This window comes from Grampus griseus, assembly GCF_964374135.1.
Source record: "Grampus griseus genome assembly, chromosome: 11".
Classification (NCBI taxonomy): domain Eukaryota; kingdom Metazoa; phylum Chordata; class Mammalia; order Artiodactyla; family Delphinidae; genus Grampus; species Grampus griseus.
In genome coordinates, this window is record NC_139005.1 from 2,534,677 (window position 1) to 2,546,921 (window position 12,245).

Sequence of the window (12,245 nt, forward strand, 5' to 3'; positions counted from 1 at the left end):
TCTGCCTCAAGGTCCCTACCTAATTTTCTACCCCTTCTTTGTGCCTATGCAGCTTGCCTGCCTTCTGTTGCTGGAAGTTCTTCACCTGAGATGGGCTCTCAGCCTCTCCCTTTTCCCAGCCCTCTGCTCAGCTGAAATAAAGAAGCAGAACCAGGAACTGAGAATTCACCCCGACACTCTGTGCCTGGCTCCTGGGGAAGCCTCCCAAGTCCTCACCGCACCCCCCTGCCCCGAATCTTTGGCTAAGAGGTGGTGGTGAGAGGTCCAGAGATCAGCTGGCCGGCGAGGGGGCTGTGCATGTGAACAGGCCTGCACACATCCATTTGGACCCCGGTTGGCAGGAAGGGTGGAAAGGAGAGGATCAAGGGATTTGTAAGAAGATCTCAGCAGAGAGGCCTTTAATCTTTGAAGCAACTGCCTGAATGGAGGCCACATTGTCAGGGATGACCTTGGGGGCCAAATAGCCAGAAGCGCTGGGATAACTGCCACCCCTCCGCCAGGCAACTGAGTCTTGAAAGACCGGAGCCCAAAGTCCAAAGATGGACTGGCCCCGTGGCCCCTTTGTGACACGGTAGTGGCTCCAAACCAGACCCGGAAACAAGCATCCCATTGAATGGAAGACTGCGAAACTGAAGCCCTCAAAAGAAACAGGACCTGTGCAAGCACCCGCGATAAATCAGCTTCAGAGCTTAGATTAAAACAGAGATAAAGCCCAGTGTTCCTGCCTCTGAGACCCGAAAGTCCTCCGAGCATACTCAGGGACACGCAGTAGAGTGACAGGCTACGTTGCCCAACTGCTGAACTTTGGTGCCCTGGTCCGTTGCCAAATGGCTCTCATTCTCCACAAAACCCTTGACTTCTAACCCACCCCTCCCCATCAGTGCAGATCTGTGTCTGGGGTGCAGACAGAAAGATGGAGGATGGAAAAGAGTCTTGTGGCAGAATGCGCGTGTGGTGGCAGGTGCGGGCGTGGATGGCCTGGAGACGGCAGAGGGACCGGGCACAGCTGTGTCACGGGCCAAGAAGCTGGAGAGACAGTGGCAAGAGGGCCAGCTGAGGAATGCATCTCCACACTCCTGCCTGCCAGCCTTTTTCTAATTCTTACCAGATTGTAAACTCTGAAGGGGAAGAGATGGGAGCCAACTCTCTCCTAGCTCCTGACATGTGCTAGGCTTATGTTCAATCTAACCGGGCACTTCACATGTGCAAGGCTAGCTAAATCTTATCGAATCGAATCATAAGAAAAGCTCCACAGGGAGGTCATATAACCCCATTACCCAGATGAAGCATCTGAGGCTTGAAAAGGAATAAGTACTTTATACAAAGTCCTGCAGCTGGTGAGACATAAAGCTTGGATTTGAACCCTGCCCTGTCTTTAAATTCCATACGTTTTTCCAGGGATCATGAATGCTTTTTATCCCACTCAGTCCCCCACAAAAAAGTAAATGCTCCATAAACATCTTACTTAAGTTTTAAAATAAATCACCTCTGCAGCCATTCAAGATTTGCAAAATAAAAAAAAACTGAAAACTACACATCACTCAATTTCCTGGCTTTACTGCACTTCGCAGATATTGGATTTTTTTTTATTCAAACAGAAAGTCACAAAAATTATAATCATCCTCACCAGTTCACTCAGTCCCATGTAATTAATTTTTTTTTTTCATCTTGATCTTTTGTTAGCACTTTTATGAACTCATCAGTTTTCCATTAGAGTTCAGAAAATGCTTATTCATTCAGTTCGGCAGTATAGTCAGTTATCAGAAACCTGTGCTTGTCAGAGTCTTTTCCATGAATTCCTTGAAGGTGAAACCCTTTTATAGGCACATTTTTGCAAAAGCACCAGAGTACACCCAGAACTGTCTGTAAATGACTAAAGACTTAAAAATGACCACGGTTAAAGATTTGATGAAAGTTCATAATAATGCAATTGACAAAGAAATTTAGTTATTTCTGAGATATGCATTTTAAAATAATAACTAGAATTATGACTTATAACATGCATTTTAAACATGCATTTTATAACATGCATTTTAAAATAATATATAACATGCATTTTAAAATAATAACTAGAATTATGACTTATAACATTATACCAGGCTTATAACTTATAACATTATAACATTATGACTTATAACATTATACCATATACCATTATACCTAAGATTTTTAGGAATTTCCTGTAATGTCTGAAACATTTACATTAACATATTTCCATATGAAAGTTTAGTATTAGTTTCTTTTTAAATTTATTTTTTATACAGCAGGTTCTTATTAGTCATCAATTTTATACACATCAGTGTATACATGTCAATACCAATCGCCCAATTCAGATACTGGATTTTTTACAAATTGAAGGTTTGTGGCAACCCTGCGTTGAGTGTCGAGCAAGTCTATCAGCAGCATTTTTCCAACAGCCTTTGCTCAGTTCGTGTCTCTGTGTCACATTTTGGTAATTCCCACACTATTTCAAATTTTTTCATTATTATTCTCTTTGTTATGGTGATCTGTGATCTGTGATCGTTGATGTTACTTACTTTTTTTAATGATGTTACTATTACAAAAAGATTATGACTCACTGAAGGCTCAGATGATGGTTAGCATTTTTTTAACCAATAAATTGTTTTCTCCCCGAATTCGACCAATAAAGTTTTTTTTGTTTGTTTGTTTGTTTGTTTGTTTGTTTTTGCGGTACGCAAGCATGTGGGATCTTCCTGGACCGGGGCACGAACCCATGTCCCTGCATCGGCAGGCGGACTCTCAATCACTGCGCCACCAGGGAAGCCCCCAATAAAGTATTTTTGAATGAAGGTATGTAGATTTTTTTTTTTTAGACATAATGCTACTGCACACTTAATTGACTACAGTATAGTGTAAACATAACTGTTATATGCACTGGGAAACCAAAACATTTGTGTGACCCTCTTGCAATATTCCCTTTATTGTGGAGGTCTGGAACTGAACCCACAGTGTCTCCCAGGTCTGCCTCTATAAACTCCATGGTTTGTCTGGAATATCATTCCTCTATTCCCACCGCCACCTTTCCTTCTCCTTTTCCCACCTTGGGCCCTCTTCCCAGGCCTTGGTGCCATAAAGCGCAATTCCACCTGCAATGGCTTATGGGATCTTAGTTCCCCAACCAGGGATCGAACCTGGGCCCTGGCAGTGAAAGCGCCGAGTCCTAACCAGGGAATTCCCAAAAACACAGTTTAAAAGAAGAGAAGAAATGGGTAGGAGGCAGCTAACACCTCTTCCCCTGGCCTGTTTTCTCATCTGTTAGTAAAGGGGCTGGACGGCTCATGTTCGTGACTTTCTACACCCAGAAGCCACAGCTCTTCAGGCTCCTGGTCCCCCCACTGGCCTGGGGGGAGGTTAGAAGCCCAAAGGACAAACTTGAGGTTCCTGGCCTTCCTGGCCAGTCCCCTCGGTTGTTTTATTAGTATTGTCAGGGGTGCCCCAAGCTTTATTAAATTTTCCTTACATTTATGTCATTGTTTCCAATGACAGTGGCTCAGGCCCCAGCATGTCAGTAAATTCCAAGCTTTTGATGTCCACTTCACACATAAGGAGGTGAGAATTTATTTTTGAATGTCATTCAATTTTTCAATACCTAAATAGACTAAAAACAAAAACATCAGGAAAATAATAATTCATGTTTTGGGGGGGGTGTTTAATCTAGAATTCTTTCCAGAATCCAGCATCTGGTTATCACAGCTATTATACTTTATTTTATTTTATTTTTTTTGCGGTACGCGGGCCTCTCACCGCTGTGGCCTCTCCCGTTGCGGAGCACAGGCTCCGGACGTGCAGGCTCAGCAGCCATGGCTCACGGGCCCAGCCGCTCCACGGCATGTGGGATCTTCCCGGACCGGGGCACGAACCCATGTCCCCTGCATCGGCAGGCGGACTCTCAACCACTGCGCCACCAGGGAAGCCCCTATACTTTATTTTTTCTTTTCAAGAATCTCTAGGTCAGAGTAGTGGGATTATAGGTGACTGTCAGTTTCTTCTTCATACTTTTATATATACCATAGCACTTTTATTATTTCTTTATGCCTTGATTTGGTCCAGAAAAAGTTAAAGCGGCTTGCAAGTACCACAGAATATAAGATGACATAAACTAATAGTAGTTGTGGGAAAGAAAGAAAAAGATAGAGGAATAAAATTGGTACCAAAGTGCAAATCGTAAAATCTTTTACACTTTTTTCCAAATGAACCAAAAACTGAATTCTAAAGCTTTCTAGTAACCAACACAAAGGGAGAAACCTGTGTGGTTATATAATTTACATGGCCAATAAAAATGAAAACAAACGGACTGCTCAAGAGAGCAGAGCCAGTTCTAATATCAAGATCAGAAGAAAAGTTCTCATCACAAGAAAAAAAATTGTAATTATGTGAGATGATGGATGTGAACTAAACTTACTGTGGTGATCATTTTGCAATGTATACAAATATCACATCATTATGTCGTACACTTCGATATGTCGTACACTTCGATATGTCAATTATATCTCTAAAACTGGGAACAAAAAATAAAGACCAGAAGAAACGTTTCTGGAAGGTTCTCAAACACAGGATAAGCAATGACTCTCAATCCCATCCTTGGAGAATGTCACAGGGCTATATCTCATAGCACTTAGGTCCTGGGTCTTGCCCCTCCTTAAGTTATTGGATCAGTTGTACTAGGTGCCTCATGCACAAAAAGGTAATTTTATAGGGGTTACTGTGGTCCAGATACACAGCCATTATCTGGTATAATGAACATGTGTTGTTTTCATAATCATAAAGAAATATTATTTTAAAATAAATCACATACTGTGTGATTCCATTTCCATAAAGTATAGAAAGAGACTCTATTAATCTATGCTTATGGTAGTGACAGGAATCGCTGGTACCGTTCTGTTTCTTCATCGGGGTGTTCGTTACAACGGTATGCTCAGTTTGTGGAGATTCATCAAGCTGTACCCTCACATGTGCACTTTTCTGTACATATAACATACTCCCATGGGAATTTCCTGGTGGTCCAGTGGTTAGGATTCCGGGCTTTCAATGCCAGGGGCCCAGGTTCGATCCCTAGTCAGGGAACTAAGATCCCACAAGCCACGTGGGGCGGCCAAAAAAAAGAAACCAAGCCAAACAAAAAAACCCAACAAACAAAAAAAGGTACTTCCATGAAAAGTAAAACAAAAAAAAAAGGGACCACATGGACAATTTGCATGCTTATTTTCTACAAAAGTTGGTCAATGGTAAAAAAATTTTAAAGTTTAGCATAAGAAGTAAATTACATACTAAAACATCACAGAGATTAAAAAATATATATGGATACTTCTAACACTGAAAGCAGTGCTTGTTGGAACCTAAGGGTCTGTAAAAATTTAATCTATCCGTCATGCTTTGCTCAAATGTATAACATATCCAGCCCGGGACCCTTTATATATACCCCATCCAAACTACTCTCACCCCTTCCAGTAGTACTTTTTATATCAGGTAACATATAAATCTATTAATTGTGGATCACAAGGTCAAAGGAGGGTTATCTGAAAGCTCAGGACGTATGCTTGGCCTAGCTGAGACCTCATCATCCTCGGACAGAAGGAAGCGTGCTCGTGGAAATTAAAAGGTAGGATTTGAGAGCGGTGCAACTCGGTAGAGAAGCAGACAGTCAGCGGCCAACTGCAAGAACAGCCTCCAGGCCCCCTTCCAAAGCAAACTCTGCTCTGGCGGCTGCCCTGCTCCGCTCCATAAAGCCCAGCCCAGGCTCTGGGGCCTGGAAAACTACTGCAGCGCGCCGCCAGCTACTCCTAAAGCCAGCACAGAAGTGGCTGCTTCAAAGGCCTCGTGCTGCAAAGCAGTCAGAACCGTGCGGGGCATCTGGACACCTCCCAGGACAGGCGCCGCCGGCAGCCCAATCACCACCGAGCAGGAGATCGGGGCCTCAGCCCACACGAGGGTCCCTGGGTGACAGCAGGACAGCAGGGCCGGCTGTGCTGCTGGGATTCTGCGGCCACGTCAGAAAGGACTAGAGAGACCAGGAAAGGAGAGGCCAAGCCTGGGTGAGGGCCCCTGTCCTCACACCCTGTGGTCCTGGTGCAGACGGCGCTGGTCCAAAGGAAACACACTTTTAACAGGAAAAGCAGTGATGGCTTAATTCTTATCCTTTGCATTTGTGTGTAAAGGCTATCGCTGTTTGTACGTATTATGGTACAAGGAACAAGAATTCCTAGGTTCTATTCTTGGATCCATCACTGATAAGCCAAGTATCTGCCAGTGAAAATATCAGGTGCTTGGAAATTCAGAGCTTACCGTCCATAACCAGAAGGTATTTGAGTGCCCAGTATCTGCCCTGAATTGATTACTGACTTGAAGTTCCAGGCAGCGGCCGGGTGGCCAGAATGGCAGCATAAAGAGAGGTAAGCAGGACGGAGGAAAGGGAGCCAGAGGCTCCATGGGAAAGAGGGGCAGCCCAGCCGGGGCGACATGCAACAGGGTCCCGGGCCCAAGGGGCCCACAAAGCAGCTGTGCTTCCCTCCACACTTGCCTCTGCTCTGAGGCTCAGCTCTAAGCCACAGCCTTCCCGCTCTGCCCACACATCTGTCTCATCTGTTTTTCCCTCTCTCCTGGCCTGCGTCTCAGATTACCGTTCTGCCCTGAGCTACCTCTGTCACTGGAGGGTTTGTCTCCCTTCCAAATCGGAATGTCTGTGGCGACCCCGGGAGCCACAGGGCCCGCCTGACATCTGTGGCTATGCCACCGCAGCCCACTCGGAGTCACTTAGGAATCGCGGGGGCCAGCCGGACAGATGTGTTATAAGTTTCAGGCTTGGAAACACCTTGGGGTTTAGCAGGTACACTGGACACTTAAATGGGGACATTGCAGACCCAGCCTTGTGAGATGTGGAAAGAGGCCGGTGTGCACCACCATTTGGCCCTGGCTCTGTGGCCAGCTGTGATCGCTTGGTTCCAGCACTGAGTTGGTCTCAGCAGCAGGTCAATTATAGAGCAAAGAACCTAGAAACCATTTTAGTCCAGACCTCTGCCCTCAGGCAGGACGTAGCTAATCCAGTCTGAACAAATGGGTATAGCTCATTAAAAGCTGCCAGGACGGGGTCTTTAACTTCCAATAATAATAGTCTGGGCCCGGGGTTGCTCTCAGCCAGTACACACCGGTACACCTGTGCCAGTTCTCAAAATACTGGAACTTATGAACGTGTTGGTATATAGTGACTGCCCCAGGCCCTCTGAATGTCCCACTAGAGCCCTGACCTGTCCTCAGGAGAGCTCCATGACCCAGCAGCTAAAGACTAATGCCAGCCACAGTAAGGAACCTTCCGCCCCATCCCAGCACCACCATCCATACCAAAGTACAGTATGGTTAAACAGTTTTACTATTTCCCTATCCATTCTACAACACCACCTTATTCTAAAACTTTCGACTGCTTTCTCTTATCTACGAATAAATACCACCCTTTGAGGTTGTTCCTCAGAGTCTTTCATACTGTGGCACCATCCCCTATCCTCCTTCACACCCTCTGCTTCACCAAACCCAGACGCTCAACATTTCCAAACACTAACTTGTCCTTGACTATTGGTCTTGGCTTCTGCTGCCCTCTCTGCCTGGAATAGCTTTCTCTTTCTGCATCCACTAAAGTCTTACCAACTCCTCAAGATCTCCTGAAATGTCACCACTTCCATGAAATATTAGCTGAAAGAGCCGTGTCCCATTTCCAGAAGTGTCACAGCAACGTGTAGGTTCTACCTCTGTAAAACTTAACGGTTGTCTCCTATTATGATCATTCTCATGTACGCACCTGAACTCCCCTCCTAGAGGGAAAGCTGTGAGAGGCAGAAACCATAACAGAGTCATCACCACATCTAAGTGACCGAGCACAATGCCCTGCTCGAGCTACGTGCTAAACAAATATTTGTTTAAATGAGTGAGTATGAAGCCCGCGCACCTAGAGCCCGTGCTCTGCAGCAAGAGAAGCCACCGCAATGAGAAGCCCGCGCACCGCAACTAGAGAAAGCCCACACGCAGCAACAAAGACCCAACGCAGCCAAAACTAAATAAATGAATAAATAAATTTATAAAAAATAATAATAAATAAATAAATGCGTGAGTGAGTAAACAGCTCTCATTCTTTTGTCCAAGGGACCCATTCTTCTATCCATGAAGTTTCGGTGGCTTCTCCCTGAAGTTACTCCAAATGTGGTTGTATCTTTTTCTACAGATGGAGCCCAAACTGCATATCACGCATCTCAAACTACGGGGTTATTCCATAAGAAGCAAGAAGCGCGCTCCCTGTCATTACTTGACCACCCTGGAGTTTGTAACTACCAGCTCTCCATACATTTCTCCCAGCACCAGATCAGGGCGGCAGTCACACAGGGACAGGCAAATGAAAGGTTCTTGGTAACGGAGGCTGGCCTTACAGATGACAGGAAGGCTGGTGGTGCAGTGAGCTGGCAGGGGCTGCTACAGAGAGGCAGGGTGGCTTGCTGGGAAGCAGAACCAGGCTGGGGCTCCGGTTGCTGCTGTATGCCAGGGTGTACGCGAGGGAAGGCTAGCAACCCTCTTCTTACCGCTGTGCTTTCTAATCCCTCCTTCCCCACTCTCCCTCCAGAGGAATGGCTGGGAGTAAGACCTATAAGACAAGACAGGACTTTGATGCACGACGTCTGAGCTTCTTAAAAACAAAGGACGGGGGACCAGGAGCCAGAAAGCACAGCCACTGTCTAAATCTCATTCCAAAAGGAAATCAAGGAAAGAGTAGAGTACGATGGGACAGCCCGGCATGACAAGCCACCCTGCCAGCAGGTGGGCTTCAGGGCTCTAGGAGGCTGAGAAGAAGGTACGAGGGATCCATCAGTGCCCAGGCTTGGGCCCCCGTTAAAAACAACAGTTAGGGAAACGGAAAGCCAGTTCTGGACTAGGAAGCTGAGAACATTCTTCTGGAGAAGGGTCCCTTTGGAAAAGGAAACAAAGAATAAGGAAACCCAGTCAGAAAGTGAAGATGCATCTAGAAGGGAAAAGAAACTGACCCAGGAATTGATGGCTAAGGATGAGACAGCCAATAGGAGACAGAGGTTGGGAGCCAGGTGTGAGATGATAATTATGGCAAACTGCTTCCGGTCTCTGAGGAGAAAGTTCACTTGGGGTAAAGGAAAAGTATGTGCTGGGGGGTGAGGGAGGCGGATGGGAGGCCATTCATTTCAGGGTCACAAAGCAACTGCTCTGCTCTCTGGGTGTGGCCATGCCGCAGCATGCGGGATCTTAGTTTCCTGACCACGCATGGAACCCGTGCCCCCTGCAGTGGAAACGTGGAGTCCTAACCACTGGACCGCCAGGGAAGTCTCTCCTCTCTGGTTTCAATCTGTGCAGTGGACTCCACTGGCTACCAGGTAAACAAGATGGTGGCCAAGGAGGAGAGAAGGGAGATCCCTCCCGGGGCCTCCCACCCACCCACACTCCACCTGGGCTCCTCCACAGGGGACCCTCTGAGTGGCCGTGGTATGGAAGAGTAGATACGCTCTGTCTTTCAGAGGAGTGAGCAAGGCCTGGGGAGCTGAGGGAAGGCAGACTGGTCTTCGGAAGGAAGAGCTCTTCCTACTTGAGACCTGTGGACCTGACTTGGGAAGTCCCTTCCTCGTGGTGTGCTGGGCTCCCTGACCCTGGAAATGCTCAGGCGGGGAGATCACACAATCGTAGTGTTCACATTGAAAGGGACCAACTCCCTCCTTCTACCTGAGAAGCTGCCATTTGTGCCTGGATTTCCCAACTAGTTAGCGTCAGAACCAGGAATGGAAGGCCAGTCTCCAAACACACAGCCAGAAATATTTCAGCAGCCACAGAGTGAGAGGTTCCGCCATAAATACCCATCTCTGTCCTGAACCAGCTCAATTACTGACCCTAGTAATTCCCTGTCTTTGGCCACAAGAGGAGGCAAAGCACCACACCCAGCCTTGGGCAGAACAGCTGACACAAGAACTTAGAGCATCTTCTCACCAGAGTTCCATCCGTCGTCCCTTAGTTTTCCTGAAAGGGGGAATGTTTGTAATTCCACACGTTGTCTGGAATTATAAACCTCCCCCCTTCAGGATTGGGAAGGGCACCTAGTAGTTCTGGGAGTTTCTCTTTTTTCCAACTATTGCAGCGACCTTTGACACAGTGCCTGACACTTCGGAGGTTTTACTTCACTCTGTCAGTGTAAACTGAAAACCACCTCGGACAGGCATGCCTGTTGAAGTAAAAAGAGAAAGAGAGCATCCCCACCGTTTTCCTAGGAGGAAACTGAGACAGAAATTTTAAGTGGCTCTGGCTCCGTGGAAAAAGAGAAGCAGGAATCTACCCACTGCCCGGTCCACTGAGCTGCCCTGAGCAGGATATGGGGGTTCAGCTCATTCCGCAGGGTTCCCGAGGGGGGCTGCAGACAACCCGCTGGGGGTGGAGGGTGGCCAGGACCAGGAGAGGGGACCGCTCGAGGGAGGTGGGAGACTTGAAGGAAGAGGAAGGGGCTGGGAGGGGAGTGGCCTGTGGGAAGAGGGGGAGGCGAGTGGCTCACGACGGTATCGTTAAAATAAAGGACCCCCGCCCGAAAACGCCGCAGGGGAGCAAACGGAGCGAGCCACGGAGAAGGCGGGTAGCAAAGTTTGGGTCGCGCAGACCGGAGCGAGCGGCCTGGTGGAGGCGGCCGAAGGCGCCCCAGACACGGACCTCAGCCCGCGTCGACGCGTTTCTCTGGTACCGGGTCTGCGAGCCGAGTGCGGCCAGGGGTGGCCCCGAGGCTCCCCCGGCTTCCCTCCCGCGGGGCGCCCGGCACCTGGAGACCCAGCGAGGTGGAGACCGGGTCTCAAATGGGGGGTGGGTCCCCCCTGAGGCGGGAGCCGCCGGCCCTGCCCCCTCCCTGCTGCGCGCCTGCCGCGGCCCCGGCGCTACTCACTCCGGTTCAGGGGGTTCCCGCCGACCTGGGCCGACGCCGCCAATTCCAGATAAAGAGTCCAGAGCCCCACGGACACCACGGCGAGCAGCAGCAGCAGCCGGAAGCGCCTCCGCAGCAGCTTGACCGGGCGCAGCAGCAGCAGCAGCCGCGCGGCCCGGGGGCCCCCCATGGCCCTAAGCCCCTGGCCCCGGCCCGGCCCCGGCCGGCTCTCAGCGCCGCGCCCCGGCCGCCCGACCAGGCCGCCCCGCCGCGGGGCGCCGGCTCATGCTCCTCCCGAGGCCCCGCCGGCTCCTGCCCACGCCCGGACGCGGGCTTGCTGCCGGCCGCCCCACCGCTCCTCGCTCGCCGCCCGCTCTCGGGGTGCCCACGAGGAGGCTACCCAGGTGCGCCGCCCCGCCCCGCCCCGCCCCGCCCCGCGCCCCGCGCCCCGCCCCCTCCCGCGCCTCCGCCCGCCGCCCACCTGCCCCGCCCCCGGGCCCGCCCTGCCCCCGCGGCACAGGTGGGCCCCGCCCCCGAGCGGAGCCGGGATGGGGACGGCCGCTCGGGCCTCGCTGGTCAATACCCGGCGCCTCCGCCAGCCGGGGGTGCGTGGGGCAGGTATGATCTGCACTCTGCTCCCCAAGCACGAGTGAGGTCGAAGCTTTGTAGACGCGGGGCGCGGGGCGGGGGTAGTGTTGGGGAGGCTGCGGCTTGGGGCGTTTCGTGGCCCGCAGCGACCCTACCCCTGCCTTAGAGTAGACATCGGAGCTGGGGAACCCTGGCGTCTCAATTCAGCCGCGGTCTCCTCTCCCAACCACATCTCCAAGAGACCCTGGGAGAGTTGTACGGCCCCCGGGGTGAACCCAAGTAGTTGCTCCCAGACGAGGATGACAGAGCCCGGGGGGAGAATGGATGTTGGAGGGTTCTGAGGAAAAATTACAAATCAGAAAATAAACCAACAAAACGACAACAAAAACACAAACTCACTCCTAGAGTTAAAAAAGTTCATCAAGATATTCTGCATTCCAGTTCTCTGCCTTCAGGCAGGTAAAACATTATTACCTGATTTAAATGAGAGAATTAAAGTCCAGAGGAACACAGTGGACTGCCTAAGGTCATTCATCGGGGAACACTGCAGTTTTCTTTTTTGCTTTTTCTCCTGGGGACAATGCTCAGGAGACTATGGAGAAAGCAGGGGGTCAAAAGCATTCCCGGACATTTTAAAGCCACATGAACAGCATGCAAATACTGTTGACACACAGCTGTTCACATAACTGAGTGGTTTCCCCTCCCCTCTGCTACCACTGTAGCTGGATGTCCAACCATCCCA

At 49.6% G+C, this 12,245-nt stretch overlaps 1 protein-coding gene across 2 annotated transcripts in view; it reads right to left on the minus strand.

Annotated features, from left to right (window-relative positions):
- The window catches only part of B4GALNT3 (beta-1,4-N-acetyl-galactosaminyltransferase 3), a gene marked incomplete at its 5' end in the record, with an annotated part of 90,548 nt that extends 79,443 nt beyond the window's left edge, over positions 1–11,105 (minus strand). For both annotated transcript variants that reach the window (XM_082666435.1, XM_082666434.1), the window contains one exon: positions 10,937–11,105. In XM_082666435.1, the coding sequence (XP_082522561.1) occupies positions 10,937–11,105 (169 nt within the window). The remainder of the gene's footprint in view (positions 1–10,936) is intronic.
- Positions 11,106–12,245: the final 1,140 nt, after the last annotated feature.